At 36.9% G+C, this 18,784-nt stretch overlaps 4 protein-coding genes across 4 annotated transcripts; 1 reads left to right on the top strand and 3 right to left on the bottom strand.

Annotated features, from left to right (window-relative positions):
- Nucleotides 1-38: 38 nt before the first annotated feature.
- On the bottom strand, nucleotides 39-5,291 carry LOC132708727 (uncharacterized). Its single transcript, XM_060681263.1, has 3 exons — nucleotides 3,977-5,291; nucleotides 491-785; nucleotides 39-429 (listed from the first exon to the last, which is right to left on the bottom strand). The coding sequence occupies exons 1-3, from the start codon at nucleotides 4,960-4,962 to the stop codon at nucleotides 145-147; spliced, it is 1,566 nt and encodes a 521-aa protein (XP_060537246.1). The 5' UTR covers nucleotides 4,963-5,291; the 3' UTR covers nucleotides 39-144.
- A 1,926-nt stretch (nucleotides 5,292-7,217) lies between these two features.
- LOC132708601 (protein tipE) lies at nucleotides 7,218-9,196 on the bottom strand. The gene is made up of 2 exons (XM_060681015.1): nucleotides 8,542-9,196; nucleotides 7,218-7,552 (listed from the first exon to the last, which is right to left on the bottom strand). The coding sequence occupies exons 1-2, from the start codon at nucleotides 9,189-9,191 to the stop codon at nucleotides 7,489-7,491; spliced, it is 714 nt and encodes a 237-aa protein (XP_060536998.1). The 5' UTR covers nucleotides 9,192-9,196; the 3' UTR covers nucleotides 7,218-7,488.
- A 962-nt stretch (nucleotides 9,197-10,158) lies between these two features.
- On the bottom strand, nucleotides 10,159-11,797 carry LOC132708599 (uncharacterized). The gene has a single exon (XM_060681012.1). It carries the CDS (start codon nucleotides 11,512-11,514, stop codon nucleotides 10,159-10,161), a length of 1,356 nt encoding a protein of 451 aa, XP_060536995.1. The 5' UTR covers nucleotides 11,515-11,797.
- Nucleotides 11,798-12,327: 530 nt separating this feature from the next.
- Nucleotides 12,328-17,920, top strand: LOC132708600 (protein tipE). The gene is made up of 4 exons (XM_060681014.1): nucleotides 12,328-13,081; nucleotides 13,275-13,452; nucleotides 13,509-13,657; nucleotides 14,559-17,920. Exons 1-3 carry the CDS (start codon nucleotides 12,331-12,333, stop codon nucleotides 13,570-13,572), a joined length of 993 nt encoding a protein of 330 aa, XP_060536997.1. The 5' UTR covers nucleotides 12,328-12,330; the 3' UTR covers nucleotides 13,573-13,657; nucleotides 14,559-17,920.
- The last annotated feature ends 864 nt before the right edge of the window (nucleotides 17,921-18,784 follow it).

Raw genomic sequence — 18,784 nt, 5'->3', positions numbered from 1 at the left:
CCTCGGTTTCAGGCAATGGTAGAGAACGTCATAGTACGTCATAGTCATAGCAATATTCTAATTTTTGAGCGAGTAGGTATATAATTCGGTTCAAACGCGGACTTAGAAAACTGGAAGTTAATTACGGCGTAACTTGGGAAAACGTTAAGTGATCTCCCGATTCCTTCTGCCATAAGAAGGTCCGTCAGATTCGGGAGACGACACTTCGTATTTGTCAATCATTTCGGTCAAATCGGTATTATTGTTGTGGGAACCGAAACAGTACTTGCATCTCATTTTAGCGTCGTCGTCTACTCTGACGGATTGCATTATGGCGCACAAAGTCACGAAAGAGACGACGAATAGTATCGACGGTATACTAACAGCGATTATTAAATCTCTCCACGTTCTGTTTAAATTGTAACGCGATATCACCATGAAGGAATTGTTCTGGAACAAAAATGTCGTCAACGGAATATTTTAAATAAAACTGAACGCAAAAAATCGATACCTTATTATAAAAGCATGGGTATCTGCTGGGTGCGGTTTGATTTTTGCCGTCTCTCCCGTGGGAGAGCAAAAAATCGTAACATTCACCCCGTAAGGTATTGACACATCCGTCCAAGTTGATGTAGAGTCTCGAGTGATTGTAAATCGTCAAAGAACTTTGAGGAGGAACGAACTGGAAAGTGGGATCCACCACGTGGCTGTACTTTTCCGATAAATTCCAAAATTGCCTGAAAGTCGCGTACGGTCTCGGTATCGAATCACTACTGTATATGGTCCCGTTGATGCAGTCGGTAGCCCTAAAATAATAACGTTTCAGTTTTTCAACACGTTTTCAATAAAATAAATATACAACAAGTACAATTTCCCAGAAAGAAAAGATCCAAACGTTTAACTCAAATATCATGGTTAAATCTAAAATTAGTGTCAATCGATGCCTTATAAAAATCTAAGATAGGAAAGTAGCAGGTGATAGGAAATTGGAATCGAACTAAATAAAACAAAATAATGGCAACGAACCAACCTGAATTAGCCATGTAATTTGGTGATTATGAATTGTTCGGGCAAATATCTAGAGAATATAAACCTTGTAATTGAAGTTGTAAACTCCAAACAGTAACAACTGTTTTATTGAAAAAACTAAATTTGATAGCCAATAAAGAAGTGCCAACGGAATGCCAGAGTATTAAAAAGCGGTTAGCTAAAAGATACATGGTTTTAAATATTCACATAGAAGGGTAGTGCGAGATCCTTATGCCGTAGACAAGCCTGCACCGAAGAGGTTTTGTGGTCATTTTTTTAGTGTTAGCGTTTCTTTAGTTCATTGTGCATCAAATAGCCCAAAAAATAGATGTTTTGACAATTTTTATGATTTTTATTTTCGCTCGAAACAACTGAAGACTAAAAAAATAATGCTTTTAGTGGCTTGCTAATAGCAAATAACAAAAATTACCAAAAAAATCAGTGGCGTACATCTCTTTGACATTAAAATTCGTTAAGATACCTCAAAAAACTGAAAAACTTAGTGCTCTTATTATTTATTATCCTCAATGTCTTCAAAACTCTTCGCCACCAAAACACAACATCCGGAGTTGTTTTAAAAAATAGGTCAAATGTGTTCCAATATGACATCAGGTAACCAAGGAGAAATGGGGGAATAGAAGAAACTCTAATAAAAGACTGCCATCAGAAAAATCTCGACCCTTTTAAAAAAAGAAATACCAAATTTTTACAAAATAATGTTTAAATTATCGGTAAGAAGGAATATATATACGTATCGAAGGAATATATATATATATATATATATATATATATATATATATATATATATATACATATATATATATATATATATATATATATATATATATATATATATATATATATATATATATATATATATATATATATATATATATATATATATATATATATATATATATATATATATATATATATATATATATATATATATATATATATATATATATATATATATATATATATATATATATATATATATATATATATATATATATATATATATATATATATATATATATATATATATATATATATATATATATATATATATATATATATATATATATATATATGATGACACTATACTCCGGGATATCATCCGTTCGCTCGTTGAACTCCGACTGGAATCCTGCATCCGACACTTCGAAGTGTTTTCGGAGCGCGAGCATTGAAGATGCCAAGTGAGATTTTGGCGAAACGTCTGCAGGATTCCAGTCGGATGCAGGATTCCAGTCGGAGTTCAACGAGCGAACGGATGATATCCCGGAGTATAGTGTCATCACATTTTTCCATCCGTGAATCAATACGTGAGAATATATATATATATATATATATATATATATATATATATATATATATATATATATATATATATATATATATATATGTAAGGAAAAAGTGAAAAAGGCAAGTCAAACGAAATTAATGGCTCGGGAAGACGATATTTGAGAGACAGTTCCGAAGGGAAAGCAGGGATATCTATTATCTGGGCGAAACTTGGACAAATGAAAGATATACCGTTGGTTAACATGGCAGGATAAAAATTTAAAAAGTCCGAGGCGAGCTTTGAAGGAAGGGTGGTCCACTGGAATTATGGGACCCTCAAGGAAAAGTATACGATTGGCAGTGAAAATTGCATTTGTCTGCTTTGTAGAACCTCAATTAATTGCTTTTTGGTATAATCTTCGAGAAAATAAATGTCGTTATTATACATGTAGTTTTGGATTGTTGCTATTGTGTTACATGAGGAAGGGATTTTAGTCAACTGTCTACTGTGAAAACTTCCATTGTCCATTAAACCAACTTTCAAATAAATCAGTGGTGGTGTCTTCATGGTAATCCAGAGAAAAATCTTTAATATTTTTCGCAGACAGAGAAAGTCCATTTGGAATCCAACCTTTAGAGCCAGCATGCAAAATAGTTATTGTTTTACCTCTTTTGATGGCGCGTTTGTTTTACACTTATCAGTTGAGTCAACCCAACCATTTTACAGTCGCCATTTCCGAATTCTAAAACATTCCATTAAAACTTGCCTTTTGTCAATTTTTTTTAAATCTAAAACCCATATGTTGAATACACTTCCATAAGGTAGTTCTGCCACATTTAACACCGGTTTCATCTTTTTCAAGCCTCCTAATTAAGACATCCAATGTAGGCACGCTTTGTTCCTCGTATAACTGGTAAATTTTACGCCGTATTATATCTTGATCACTTTCATCTCTACACTCACTACAATTTGTGGCCGTTTCTTCTAAAGATGCTTGCTTGCTGGTACCACGTTCAATGAGAGTCAAATAAACATTGTTTATAACTTCCTTAGTCTCAATAGAATAGTGTTTTCTACATTTTCTACATAATTCGCACACGATTTAACACACGCGGTATTACACACGAAATAAGAATGATTAGTAATAAACTTAAACTAAGTAGTATAACAAACTAAAGAATATTAAACACAGGTAGGTGTAAAATTATTTTCTATTACGGACCATAATTTTACCTGAATTTAGATTCCGAAACTTTAGGTAATAATTTTGTTGCATTGTATGTTGGCCACTTTCTTATATCTATGAACAGACCATACTTGGCCTTCCCCAATATCGCTGTGAATTAAAGAACATAGATGAGGGACTTTGAACTTGCAATGAGGGAATAAAGACAGTGGATTCTGAAAAATGGAGTAATTTATCTGCCCACCTCTATAATTATAATCATGTATTATTATTGATGTTATTCTAATAAACCACCTGTAGTAACGACGCTGTCACATTACCTTTATTTATCAAACTTGTCTTCCTGTTATACGTAAATTAATTTGACGCTAATTTAGAAATTAATTTAGATTATATTCTAGGTGTGTAAATTACGCTGCGATGTAACCTTTAAGTTGTCCACCCTGTTTAATTATTCCTTATTATAGTATACTTACGTATTGTATTGTACCTACCGGATTGTATTGTTTGTTTCGTCATAATCGACGACGTGACATGAAACCATCATCACTTCATCGGGTTGTTTGGTCCAGAACTGGGTGGGTTCTATGTCCGATCCCTCCTGATTCCCGTTTGCTTTTGTGTGTGCGACGGCCGAATCGCAATACGCTTGATGAAAAATATCCCCCACTCCGATGAAAACGTTTCTCATTTCCGAAATGATGTTTTCTTTACAAATTCGATCGCACGTGAACACCTTTTTGATTTTAGTGCACTTCGAACCTTTACACTCGAAATAACCATTCAGTTTAACGTTGTCCTTATCGCTGTCCACCGTGAAACCGTCCGCTTTGTAATGGCAATCTTCGAAATCAAATATTTGGGATAGATTATAGCAGTGCCCTAACGAGCAGTTAAAGACTCCCTTTAGTACCGCACATTCCGATCCGTTGTTGCAATTATACCTTCTCAACGAGTTTTTATCTATCGGCGGGCAAATGGACGTGTTAAATGCGGTGCAATTTAGCAACGTTACTCTTGTACCGTTCTGCCTCGTGGTCGCATGAATTTGAGGGCAGAATCCGGAAGTTCTCGTCAAACACCATTCCCCGCATGATGCCCAACTACAATTGTTTATCATACTGGTGTTCACCGTTTGGCACATTAACGGTTTCTCCTCGAAACCGCTCTTGAACGCCCTGTATGAGGGTATGTATATCGCCACCGTCAAATATATGAGCGAAACACAACTGAAAACCACGATCAATTGACAAAAACAAATGCAACCGCATATCCGCCTGTCCTGTTGCGGAATTATTCGCGGTTTGCACTTATTTCTCCTGCCCATATCGTCGGCGATGGAGTTGTCTGTTTCTCTACATCTTAAAAAAAAATAAACGACATACGGACTGCTTTTGCACCGACTGGGGATTCTACATCGCGGAATAGTGGACAACAGATTAAGGACGCAAGCGCCACCGACAGGATTGCGCGAGAGCATTTATTATGGAAATTATCGAATAAAGAAAATAGACGAACCCGGAAAATATCACACCACCAATACGCTGCTAACGCTGTATTCACTGTCATGTAAATCGGTGTTAAGGATACGCGAGTGGGGGGTTATTTTTTTTTGTTTTTGCTATCACCGAATAATATGTATTGAATTAAACAATTTTTAGGTTCCTTCAAATAAATATGTATTTGTTATAGAGTGACAATGCCTCTATTTAAATTTATTTATGGGTTTCAAAAGTATTTATTTTCCTGAATTTATAATATTTGTGAATGCATATTAAATGTGTTTGGACAAATATTCCAAAATTCAAGTATCCCGAATATTTGTACGAATTAAGAACTCGCATAGAAACTTACATGAAAATTTAGTATTATGTAGATTCCTTCAAATAAATATGCATTCGTTCAGATTTATAAATGTTTTAACCAAATGTATATGCATTTAAGGAGTGATTTCTATTTGTTTGGAACAAATATTGCAAAATTCATAAGAATAAATGAAATATTTGTATGTTTTTTTTCAAAGTAACTGCCACATATTTTTAACGGGATAGGAGTATGATTGATTCAAATATTTCGTATATTTAAACGAATTAAGAACATGTAGATGAGTAAAATAACATATGTTATTGATTTTTAAACGACTTCAATATTAGAGACTGGTATATAGCGTTAAAATATTGAATCGCTCATTCATATTTAAGGCCAAAATGCTTGAAATATTAAGGTAATCCTAAATTTGAATAAAAATAATATTGACTTGGAGCAACTTACTAATAGTTAGTTGACTTAATTTAAATGTTTGTTTGATTTTGCTGCAACATTTAGCAGAGTTGGCCGCATCAGTCTGACTGGTCCAATTTAAACGCGGACCACGTCATAAATTATTGGGTTGTTCGGAAAGTCATTTCGTTTTTTTTGGGGAACATGAAAGACAGTTTTCGTATAATGAATAAATATTTTATTAAATTATATATTGGCCATTCTGGTCCAACACCTTTTGCCATCTTTCTGGCAGTAACATAATTCCCCTCTCGTAAAAGTTTTGGTCCTTGCTGGCAAAAAACTGGTTCAGGTGGTTTTTGACATCTTCGTTTGAGGTAAAGGTTTTGCCATCCAAAAAATTTTGCAGGGACCGTAACAAATAGTAGTCCGAAGGCGCCAGATCTGGAGAATATGGTGGATGTTGCAGTACGTCCCATTCAAGCTGTAAAAGTTTTTGGCGAGTGACCAAACTTGTGTGAGGTCTCGCATTATCCTGGTGGGACACTACACCCTTCCTGTTGATTAATTCGGGCCTCTTCTCTTTAAGTGAATCATTCAATTTGTCCAGTTGATGACAATAGACTTCTGAATTAATCGTTGTATTGTCCGGCAAAAGCTCAAAAAAAACGATTCCTTTGACATCCCACCAAACGGAGAGCATCACCTTTTTTTGGTGAATGTTGGCTTTTGGCACGCTTTGAGCCGGTTCACTTTTCTGCTCCATGACCTCTTGCGTTTAACATTGTTGTATACAACCCATTTTTCGTCCTCAGTAATAATCCGCTTCAAAAATGGATCATTTTCTTGATGTTTGAGGAGCGAATCACACACGTCAACGCGACGACACAAATTTCGCTCCGTAAGGACATGGAGCACCCACACATCGAGCTTCGAGGTTAAGCCGATGCCTTTCAAATGGCCATAAACAGTCGAATTCGACAAATTTAATCTCTCGTGTGGTTATTCGCCGATTTGCATCAACTAATGCCTTTATCGCATCTTTGTCAGCTTCGACCGGCCTTCCAGACCGTGGTGCATCTTCGACATCAAAATTGCCGGATCGAAATTTTGCAAACCAGTTCTGGCACTGGCGTACTGTTAACACGCCTTCTCCATACACATCCGTCAATTTTTTTCTCGCTTGGACAGCGTTTTTACCTTTTCTGAAGTAAAAAAGTAAAATATGACGAAAATGCTGCTTATTGCTCTCCATATTTAAAAGGGCACCAACCAAAAACTACTGCGTAGAATTAATAGAACTTTTTCACACACAAGCCTTGCAATATCAGCTCTCAAGACATATAATGGTTATGCGGCTTAAGTGTGAAGTTGGTTTCGAAAAAACGTAATTAAGTCCTCTGACGGGAAAAAACGAAATGACTTTCCGAACAACCTTATATAATGCTTCGCCATGACGGCAAAGGAAACGGGTAATCGAAGGGAGGTGGGGCGAATTAAAATAAAAGACGGTAATGAAAAAGGCAATGTAATTGGGCGAATTGAATTTAAAATTTTTCAACAATAAATATTATTTACAATAATATAATATACGTTCATTTAATCGCATATGATAACATTTTACAATTCATTATATTAAAACGTCTCTCCCGAATAACTTAATTATAATGCGAATATTTTAGGGAACTTTTTATTCCATATTTAAGCGAATTGTACTATAATTTATTGATGCGATAGAGTTTTTATAGTTATCTATAGAATCTGGTGTAAAATAGCTTAGAAAGTGTTAACCATGGATTTTCGTAAAACTTTGGCTATTATAATAAGTATTTTCCTCATATTCGTCCTCTCTGAAACAAGAGTTTTAACAAAATCGATTACAGCAAAAACCTTTTCATATTTCAATAACAGCACAAAATGGTAAATCAACATTTTCCCTAACATTGCTGCGCACTGATTATGAATTTACGTATCTTCATTACTTTTAAACGTAGGCGTAATTTTAAAAAACGGGCGTGATTAAAGTAAAGAAAAATGATATATGTGGAAACTATTCGATCTTCATAACATCGGGTAGCAACTTTAGCAGTGCTTTTAGGGTGATGAAAAAACCAAACAAAATCGACGAGATTGTTGACTGTGACGTAGGAAAATTTCATGGTGTCGACAATGGGGGTAATTAACGAAAATAATTTTACAAAATCAAACAAGAGAATACGAAAGAACAGTCGTGATATATAAACATAGACAATTAAGGTTAATTGACAACATATAAATAAAATAATCGTTTAAAATTTTTATTATCGAGGAGATATTGCAAACAATATATGTTGAGCATGTTTTGTACATTTGTGCGATAAAATCTCTCACTCCACTTACTTTTAATAATTGCTATATAATTATGATTAAAATTAGGATATGATCATGTATGCACAGCGATTTTGGGTTTCTCACTACATATTTATGTAACGTTTAAACTATTTTGGTCGCACCTCTAATATAAGTAATATTTTTTATCATTGCCGACAAAAGAATTGCAAGAATTGATTTTCCGTTTATATAGAGCAAATCTAGGGACTTAAACAAACGAAAAAGTCTTAAAAGTACGACAAATATTTATGCATAAAAAATTATTGTCATAAGGACATAGCTTTTGTCGTCGAGCGCTTCGTATCGTTTAAAGATCAAAAATGTAGTCGGTCTGTGTTTATATAAAGACAGTGTATAGAAAAAGGCACGGGCGTGTAACATACGTCTTAAAACATTTTACAAAATGTATTGCAATTCTTTTGTCTCAATTTTCCTGGCCTTTCTATAATAAGTTTGCCGTATAACTTACTCTGCAGGGAAATGGTGCATATATTTCTGACAGGTTCTGCCACATCCCGGACAGTACCAATAGCTTAGCACCCCAACTGAAGCTACGAACAACAAATTCGGTATGGCTAAAGACAACACTAGGTGACGTAACGTATCGTCCCACGAATAACGAGCCACCACCATTTCGGGATAGACCCTGCTGTAATAACAGGGAAATGGGGTACCGGCGGTGGTGTAGCCGTACTGTTTAGCGAAGTGGGAACAGTTTACTGACGGCGGGTACCCGCATCCCTCTGGATTAATTAAAAACCGCGTCTCAACTACGTCCCAACTCACGTGACTTTGGTATTTGAACTCCCTAAAAGGTATTTTTGAATAATTGACGTATATCTGATGGCATCTAGTCGCTTCTTTGGTACAACCCTCTTTGCACGAAGACCAAGAACAATTTGATATGCCCTCGGTATATATATGATTAGTGGCTATGCACGTTACTGGCACGGTATCGTAATCCGCCATTAAACTAGTAATGGCCGGGTCGACAACGAACGGAATCAAAAAAAGAAAAGCGAAAACTGAAACGAAAGCGACGGTCCCCAGACATAGGGACGTGTAAAATTTCGCTTTTTCTGCTAGATTGATTATCGTCAAGGATTTCGATTTGTTCATGGCGATTCCCAGTCACCCTTTGCTAACTTTAACAGTATAGAAATATGCCTCGGGAATGTTCAATATCGACGCCTTCCCCTTCGAGATGGAGCCAAAGTTTCAACCACACTACGGCCTTCATCAGTCTCGATCTAACAGGAGGGGAACGCCTGGAAAAACAATCGACCATCAAATCGCTTATCGGATTGCGCGCGATTCAGATTTTTCCAGGTAGCCATTTAAAGTTATATTATTTACTTTTGGAACGTAAGATTTACCAGTCGGCACCGACGAAAGATCTCAACCACATCAGTTACTTCAGAAACTTTCAATAACGCGTTTTTAATTGATAAAATATCATAATACAGGGTTGGAATAGAAACAAAATAAAAAGCATAGCAGACGAATAATATTGAAATTAACAAAAGTCGGATGTCGGAATGTATAAAAAAAACAATTTAGAAATTATTTTCAATAAATTATGCACATAACAATTGAATTATTCAAACAAGGAAGCTTTTTAACAAATTATGACACTTTTAATTGCTCCGGCAAATCCTTTTTACAATTACTTTTAAATCACGGACGATAAAAATAACCCTGAAATATCACCCAGAGAGCACATTTGCCTTCAGACCAAATATTCATCATCATTCATCGGCTTACTTTAAATAGATAGATATGTTGAAAAAAAAAACTGAATATGGAAAATTTGAGTAAACCTAAACATGCGATTAAAGTAGAAAAAAGGACGAGCGGAACTGATTAAAGCTTATTATTTGTATTGTAATTCATACATTAAAAAAAAATGTTCAGGAAGGTGTCATATTTTGGTAAGCAGGCACCCAGAAAACGAATATCTGTTGTTGACACTTTATGGATGTTCTGTCTGGGCACTGTTAAAATAATATTAAGAAAAATGCACAAAACGTCGCGGACAAAATCATGCTACTAGCTTGAAGCGGGTGATATACTCACGTTGCTGATCTCAAAGTGCCATTATCGAATTTCCACCGCCGCGGTCGTTAATATTGTTACTCGAAGCGGACTTTTCCACTGCAGATTCCGCTTCCGCTTTGACGCAACCCTGAAACCGCATCTTCGCATCATCCCCGACAACAACGGTGCGTTGACAAAATATCAGCGTTAAACACGAGACGATAAATAGTATGGTCGGTAGCAAAGACGCGATTATAAATTGCTTGGTGGTCGTGGCTAAATTAAAACGTGCCACGACCACGGCGGGATTATCGGCGGAATAAAAACAGGGGAATCGTGCCCTCGCGTTGTGGTCCGTGCCGTCTTTCCCATATACTTTCAAAAACTCTTTGCATTCGTCTCTCAGCGTGTTCACGCATCCCTCCAGGTTGATCAGCAGCTTGCTCTCGTTCGCTATCAGCAAATCGGGTTCCGGTGGTGCGACGATACGTCTTTCGTCTAGCAGGATCGTGTTGAAAACGCTCAAGTAGCTTAAATAAGTGAAATTTGCCACATCGCTTAGTATGTTGTTCGCTAATAGTGAACCGTTGATACAATCGATCGCTTCTAAACCTCGGCTAGTATTGACGACGGTGTAACACGATGCCATCACGATATTCTCTTGCGATTCGTTCCACACCTCCTCACCGGTCGCTAAGTCTATGCAACGTTGACATTGCGACAGATAGACTTCGTCGCCGCTCAACATGATTACGTTCTTGTTGCGAGTCGGTATGTCGCCGCATTGTCTGTCGCAATTATAAGGCGTCCGGATCCTTTCGCAAGTGCCGCGATTGCAACTGTACAATCCGTTCAAGTCGATGCACGTGATTTTACCCCTACGGCCTGAACATTTCAACGGCGGATCCGTATCCTTGTAAACGCACTCGAATGAGTCCGTTATATCGATGCACATCCCCATGGTGCAATTAAAGGTCCCCGTTAGATTCTTGCATTCGTCCGCGATGCATCGGTTCTTCTTCGCGTTTTCCTGATCTTTGCCGTAACAGAATTTCTGAGCCACGTTCGTGCAATTGGCGAGCAGCAAATTCGAGCCGTTGTGCCTCAGATTCACGTAGATCTGCATGCAAGAGCCGGACGTTTTGCTGAGACACCATTCGCCGCACGAGCCCCAATCGCACGTCTCGACCGTCACCGCTCGGGTGGTGGTGCACATCACCGGATCTTCCGATATACCCGATTGTATCGCCCTAGTTGACGGCACGTAAATCGCCACCGTCAGATACACGATAGCCACGCTGCTCAATACTAAAGTCATCTGACATAAGCAAATGGTTCCGCAGATCCTTTGGTCTTGGGGCGGAATGATGAGGTCTTCGACCGGCGTTGGCTTCTTTTTAGGCATCGCGGACTAACAATTAGCATACCTTTGTCAGATAGCGGTTGCGGACATTCGTGGCAAAGTCTGGTTACGAATGGAACGCGACGCCGTCGCCGTCGCTACTGCTAACGCTGCAGGAAGCACGTATCCGAAGCTCCTCCTTCCGTCGTCGATCAATACTCCGCGTACTGCGGCGAATGCGATCGATAGGCGCGGGTAGTTTTATTTCACGCCGTTTCATCCCCTGTTTTTAGTCTCGCCGTTACGTACGTTATACGTATCAACCGTTAACGCGTCGACGATTATCATAATAATGATCTAATGCGAAAAAACGGGTACTTACTCAAAAAATAGGCCCGTTTTCGTCGTAGCGGCGGGGGTTACGAGCACATGTGGCTGCTCGCGCGGCAACTTGTTTCGCATCCCCTTCGCGACCTTCTGCGGGGAGCTAATGTTGGCGTTGGGATCGATATTGTAAACACGGACTGCAGTGCTCAAAACACATCATGCCCGCCAGTGGCAATACCGTGACAACGGTCAACATCGTCACCCTCTTCGTATATTGACAACGATTGTGATCGCCCGTTCGTGCTTATAGTTATAGTGATACGACGTAGATAGAAGCGCCGACGAAGAAATAAACAACAAATTAATATCAATAATAATGTAAAAGACTGAGGGCGGCAAGTTCGAACGTCCGAAACGCGGGTATTATGTAACGTTCGAAGGAAGGGGTTTAAACGACAAATGGTGTGAGTAGACGTGAGGCTCCCGTGCTCCCGTGCGGGTGCAGATGGTGGGGTCCGACTTTTCGTCCCCCGTTGACCTTGTGCGACGACCATGGAGGATGATACGATCACGCAAACCTGGCAGCAAAAATTACTATTTTACATCACCGCTTTCTTCGTACTGCTCGGCATCTTCAGCTTGTTTTCGTTCTTATTTCTGGTGCCTTTCGTCATTGACCCGGCCTTTACAACGATTTTTATGGAGTTCGACGAAGAACCGGCTTACTGTGTGACCGTGAAAACGGATCGCCGCTTAGGCGCCTCCAATTGCAGCTGGACCTCATGCCGGGAGGGTTGCACCAAAGACATCTACGATTGCACCCAGATATTCGTCAACTACAAAATTTTCACCAACAATTCGTGGAATGTAAGCGTGCACCCGACCGTGACGTCCTACGCGGGATTCGAAACCAATTTGCTGAACGATTACGAAGATTACGAAGATGAGCCGGAAACGGGATTGCAAGGAAACAAGTCCCAATGGTATTACAAACAGGCCAAACTTTTACCCAACGTCAAAGGTTGTGGTTACCCACCGATGCTCAACTGCACCGTCTGGTTGAAAGCTTACGTAAACGTAGGATCGAACTTTTCGTGTTACTATAGTAAAATTCAACCTGGTCTCGTCATAAGCCATTTGGACATGTGGCAGGTTTACATGAACTTAATATACGCTATGTGTATACCCATACCTTCTTTCATTGTGTCCGTAATTTACTTAGCTTTTGCTTATTTTAAAATTTATACGGACGATGAAGAAGCTGCACCTCTTAAGAAAAACGCAGAAGCGATTGACGTCGAAGGTGAGACACCATTTCATCCACTTCGAACAGTTTATTATGTCATCCGCAAGGCACCAAGAACAGCACTCAAACAAATTTACCTCATCAACACTTAACGAGATTTTTTTAGTTTTTTATATATTTTTTTTAATTGGTTCTCTTTCCATTGGAGACTGATTATGCAGCCGGGATCAATTTGAGATTCGGATTTTAGGTGAAAGCGGTCCCGGTCAAACTCCAGTTCCACCCGCAAGTGGCGGCTTAACACCAGGCAGCGAAGCATTCAGGGAAGATTTAGCCAGCTTCGGTCATCACTTTAAGGTAGCCATGGTGGATGATATAAGTCGCGATAGTTTAGTCGATGGAATAATTACATCAGTATCAATAGGAGGGTAAGTAATTTATTCGCATCGTATCCCCCAATTTGATCCCTTTTAATATGATACAGGAGTATTGGCAAGACGATGACTACGAGCATCTCAACTACGGGTGGTCCGGTGGCCGACATTTAATGTATATCGGATATTTTCCCAGGCTTGTGTATCGATTATTTTTTAAGGCGTTTGATATCACGGATTATCTCAATTCATAGAAAACGTAAGTAGATTTTTTTTGCTCCTAACAACCGACCATATCGATTTGAACTATATTTAGAACAACCCATACATTATAAATCTGGTTCGATAGGTATGACCTCGACAGTTAAATTACCACTATTACGTTAAACAGGAATAAATACGACCAATCTGGAAACTAAGCAGGAGAAGGATATGCGGGGTATTCCTAAATTAGAAGTCAATATTTTCCCTATTAAAATAGAAATAAAAGCACTTTTAAACTAGAGCCCTTCATCCTCTCGTTTTTTAGATACAATGTGCTTAACTTCAATCCCTGAATCCCATTTGCTAAACTTTTAAAGTTTGTAGTTGATTTTTTGTGAGTTTAATTAAAAAATGTCAATGAATAAAAAAAATGCATGTCAAATTTTTGAAAGGGGGTAATTGAGGTGCACATAATTAGTAGGCGTGGCAGTAAACAATACCATTTTGTTTGAGTTGCCGGGAAAAGAAAAACTAAAAACCAATTATCGAACCATGCAGGAAAATTAGCCTAAAAATTTGAAAGCAAAAATAATAAAAGAAAGATGGTCCCTTATCCATTTACCCGACTCTGTTTTTCACAGGTAGTCCTTTTAGAATTAGTCACGTTAATATTTTAAGAATTTTTTTTAATAAACGAAATTCTTGAAAATATATGTCAACTAGACTTTGGGTCGCTTACAAATTTAGTACCTTTATGAGTCCAGATTCGAAAAAAAAATTCTCCTTCTCCCTGACAACCATTCTTATGTAAACACCCCGAACACAAATCCGTTGTTTTACTACAGCAAAATAGAATATTCTGAATATGTATTGGGCGTTCGATTAAAAATAACAATTCGTAGGTGTAAAAATCTCGGAAATTATTTAGGTTGAGTTTGCAAACGGATAAATTTCAGGTTTCAGGCAAAAGTCTACCCGCTTGATCAGCTATCTACGACCCGTGGCGTAATTACCAGCGATGTACATAATATTATCCCGCAATCGAGTAAATTTATTAAAGACGCAAACTTTGTTCATAATAAGCGTCTTACAATTTTTAACCTATTCCTAGACATATAGCAGATAATATTTTAAACGCGAAATTTTTAATAATCTCGATGTAATTTATTTACTAAAATGTTGAATCCTGTGATGAAAATAGTTAAGTAAAATTATAGACAGGCAGTGTTTTAACCATGTTCTATCGCATAATTCACATTCACAATGGCTAAATCGAAATTTTTCCTACGATTTTTTTTTTTCGAAACACTGCTAATTTAGTGACGGTTGACGTTATTGCTAGTGAGGGTTGAATTTCCGAAATAGCACCCGCTTATAGGAATTCGCAAATATCGAAATTCCATTATTTCTGGAATTCAATTTAATACGGTTGAAGTATTAAAGTGGTGTTTTAAAGACTTTAAAATTTTAGAAAATAGTTCGGCACAAAACGTTTAAATTGTATTAAAACTTATATAGTCTATACAGAATTAAAGAGTACGGTCTATAATGAAGTATATATTTTCACTATAAAATAAAAACCACAAGCCTATAATACCCAAAGCGTTAGCGGCGTTACTTCAATTAGTTTTCACATCGTATGTGTTTATTAGATGTAGAAGTTTGGTTACGAATTTTGTTCAGTTCAGCCAATCAGCACATACAGTAAATTACTAATGTCCCACAATGGCGGCCTGCAAAAACCGCGTCACCTAAGCAAAATAAAAATAATAATAATAATAATAATAATAAATACGGGGATTTGTATCCGCCACCGCGAGGACGTAGGTATTAAGTTACCAAAAATTGCAGTTAGTAATACATGCCTTACTTCAGTCAATCACAAATTTGTTGAAGGTTGAAAAATATTTTTGTACAATTCGAAATGAAGTTTCTGTTTTAGATTCCTGCGAAATGTGATACGTGTTCGTTTTGATTTGACACACGGTAACGCAAGTGTTTGTTTATTTTGCACAGCCCTGTATATTAAATTTTAGCGTATGCTAGAATAAAAGCGATTCTAAAAATAAAAGTAGATTTTAGGCAAACATTTTTATTAGTAAAAATGCTTAAGAGCCGCCAACTAAGTAAAGGTCGTCGTTTAACAACCAAATGAAACTGGACTTTGTGATTCGATGTTTGGTTTACGTGCAATACGCGCAATATTTATGTAAATATTATTGACATTTCGTTCGTACCTCAAGAATATGTTTGTTATAAGCATTTTGCAGTCTATATACGCTGTAAATAACACATTGTCTTTAAAAACTGTTAAAATGTTTAAGTAAACTGTTAAAAATTTTATCATACAGATTTATTTTGTTACAGGGTGTTTCAAAAACCAAACTCCGTAACAATCGGCAGTTGTTTTTGAGCCATTTTGTATTCGATTCCTTCCGATTGCTAAATTAATAATAATATTGTATAATGTATGCGTAACATGTGGACACTGTTCGACACTTTGCCTTCTTCTGATTGGAATACTTAATTGATTGTAATGTTTTTACTAAAATAATAACAAAAATCGAAATAATTATGTAAATATGGCACAGACCACGGCGGAACCAAGAAATACCTAGATCCATACTACTAAGGACTTCCTTGTATATTCTAATGTAAAAAATCTTGTCGACTTTGACGTTTGTCGTTTTTTTACATTTACAGTTTTTTGTTTATTCATTACGTTAATAACACAGCAAGGATTAAACGCTTGCACAGCACAACGGAGTACAATAATTTAATTAGTTGGTGTTGAAATGACGCAAAAGCAATTACTAATAATGTTGCAGCTTTTGCGCGATCCTCCTAAGCTTAACGTGGTGGATAAATAACGGAGATATCATCTTCCACTGACATTGTCCAATTTAATCGTGAATTTCGCGCACTCTTTCCCAATGACAGCCCGTGTAATAGCACATCTAATTGTAAGTACAAAATATAAGTATGCCTTCATTGTTGTATGCCATCCACGATACTGGTGCTCAAAATGCGACTTTAATATAAAGTTTGACTGCCAGATTACGGTTAGTGGACAGCGACTGATTTGCCGGGCGTTACAAGACGTAGTTTGTAATGCCCGCCCCGAGAGGTCGCTGTAATAGAAAGCTTTTTATAATGCTCAATAATTATTATTAAAAGTTCTACACGTTCTTTGTTTGTTTCTCGTGTAAAATACCCGTAGCAATAAATTTTGAAAAATATCATAACCTAAGTGTCTAGAGCTTTGACGTTCCTTTAAACCCGTGTACATATTATAGCGGCTTTGTGTTTAGCCGTGGTCTGGGTGCTAAAATAAAATCGTTTCGACATTTACAAAGCGGTCGGCTCGTTATAAAAAAACACCGCGTGTTTGGACAGCAATCGAGACCTTTTTGTTTGTAAGGGACCAAGATGGTAAGGGACATATGCGCTTGATAAATTGACGAAACGGTTTTAACTAAAACAAAATAAAATTTATTTGTGTCAAAACTTGGCATCGTTGTTTACTATTACTAAGGTCGTTTTGACAGCTTTAAATCATTGTACTGATTGAACGGCTAACAGTTTTTCTTTCAATTTGTCATTGTTAGACACAATATTTTTAAACTAATTTGTGATACTTACACTGCTCATATAGGAGTTAAATACAATTGAAAACTCACGATACATCTACATTTATTTCAACCTACTTAACTCGATCGTTACATATGTCGCCACAACTGGCGCTAAAGTGTCCTTTCACTAGTTATAGGCAACTAAAATGCATAATTTCTCAGATTTGCGGCGCCATTTATATAATTTTATTCGATTGTTTAAATATTTCACTCTCGCATGGGCATGATTTTCCATGTTGCGGATTCATTTGGCGTGGTATATATATATATATATATATTTACGCCTTAAGACTTCTTTTTAGTCACGACTTCGCTAGTTACATTCCGCTTGCTGAGATACGACTTAAAAGAATAAGGACGGATCACCCATTGACCTGTTCTTGACATATAAAAATAAAACAATTAAATTGCCAAATCTGGAATTTATTTCACCCTATAAACGGAATCAAACGGTAAGGTTGAATCGTTTACCGCAACACGTTTGCAATGAAACGCGTTCGTACGGTTACTTTACAGCGTTCACGTTTTTACGCGACCACGAAGTCAACTCGATATAAATATCAATTTAAAAAAATTGCAATCGCAATATATAAGACAGTGTCGAAAACGATCTAAAGACATATATCACTGTTATTAGCTAAAAAAATATTCAAATTGTTACCTTGTAATTTGTGAACCTACCCAAGTATATCCCAACTGCCTACAAAGAATGTAGTTCCTTCATGCTTAAACTAAGAAGAAGGCCTAAAACCACAGAGGGAAGAGCGTACGCAATTCCTTCCATTACTTATTCCTCCGAATTATTCTCGAATTCCATGGAATTCTTCGCGGAATCCCTTCATACTGTATATTAGAATATGCACATTATACAAAACATTTTCTGAACAATACGTGAAGCGGTAGGAAAATGAATTAATGAATTATGCAAATGTCCATATTCGCCTTATAAAAAAAATATATAAGTATCGCAAGTGTATTATTTTACTACCCATTAATACCAATATATATATATATATATATATATATATATATATATATATATATATATATATATATATATATATATATATTCTCACGTATTGATTCACGGATGGAAAAATGTGATGACACTATATTCCGGGATATCATCCGTTCGCTCGTTGAACTCCGACTGGAATCCTGCATCCGACCGGAATCCTGCAAATCCTGCATCCGACTGGAATCCTGCAGACGTTTCGCTAAAATCTCACTTGGCATCTTCAATGCTCGCGCTCCGAAAACACTTCGAACACTTTCGGAGCGCGAGCATTGAAGATTCCAAGTGAAATTTTGGCGAAACGTCTGCAGGATTCCAGTCGGATGCAGGATTTGCAGGATTCCGGTCGGATGCAGGATTCCAGTCGGAGTTCAACGAGCGAACGGATGATATCCCGGAATATAGTGTCATCATATATATATATATATATATATATATATATATATATATATATATATATATATATATATATATATATATATATATATATATACATATATATATGATAAATGTTTTTTATTGTGTAATATATTAT

The sequence above is a fragment of the Cylas formicarius genome, unplaced genomic scaffold (genome assembly GCF_029955315.1).
Source record: "Cylas formicarius isolate icCylForm1 unplaced genomic scaffold, icCylForm1.1 PGA_scaffold_12__32_contigs__length_19106922, whole genome shotgun sequence".
In the NCBI taxonomy this organism is placed as follows: domain Eukaryota; kingdom Metazoa; phylum Arthropoda; class Insecta; order Coleoptera; family Brentidae; genus Cylas; species Cylas formicarius.
Note: the sequence above shows the minus strand (reverse complement) of the source record. Positions and strands in the feature narration are given on the sequence as shown.

Bases quoted from the DNA above. Each gene is read 5' to 3' on its own strand.
- LOC132708727 (XM_060681263.1), bottom strand. From the start codon at position 4,962: ATGCTCTCGCGCAATCCTGTCGGTGGCGCTTGCGTCCTTAATCTGTTG. The intron at 786-3,976 runs GTAGGTACAATA...TTATTATTTTAG, and splicing joins GAAACAAACAATACAATCCG to GGCTACCGACTGCATCAACG. The intron at 430-490 runs GTATCGATTTTT...TTTTTGTTCCAG, and splicing joins ACCCATGCTTTTATAATAAG to AACAATTCCTTCATGGTGAT.
- LOC132708601 (XM_060681015.1), bottom strand. From the start codon at position 9,191: ATGAACAAATCGAAATCCTTGACGATAATCAATCTAGCAGAAAAAGCG. The intron at 7,553-8,541 runs GTAAGTTATACG...CTCTTGTTTCAG, and splicing joins ATGCACCATTTCCCTGCAGA to AGAGGACGAATATGAGGAAA.
- LOC132708599 (XM_060681012.1), bottom strand. From the start codon at position 11,514: ATGCCTAAAAAGAAGCCAACGCCGGTCGAAGACCTCATCATTCCGCCC.
- LOC132708600 (XM_060681014.1), top strand. From the start codon at position 12,331: ATGGAGGATGATACGATCACGCAAACCTGGCAGCAAAAATTACTATTT. The intron at 13,082-13,274 runs GTGAGACACCAT...TTCGGATTTTAG, and splicing joins AGAAGCGATTGACGTCGAAG to GTGAAAGCGGTCCCGGTCAA. The intron at 13,453-13,508 runs GTAAGTAATTTA...AATATGATACAG, and splicing joins ACATCAGTATCAATAGGAGG to GAGTATTGGCAAGACGATGA.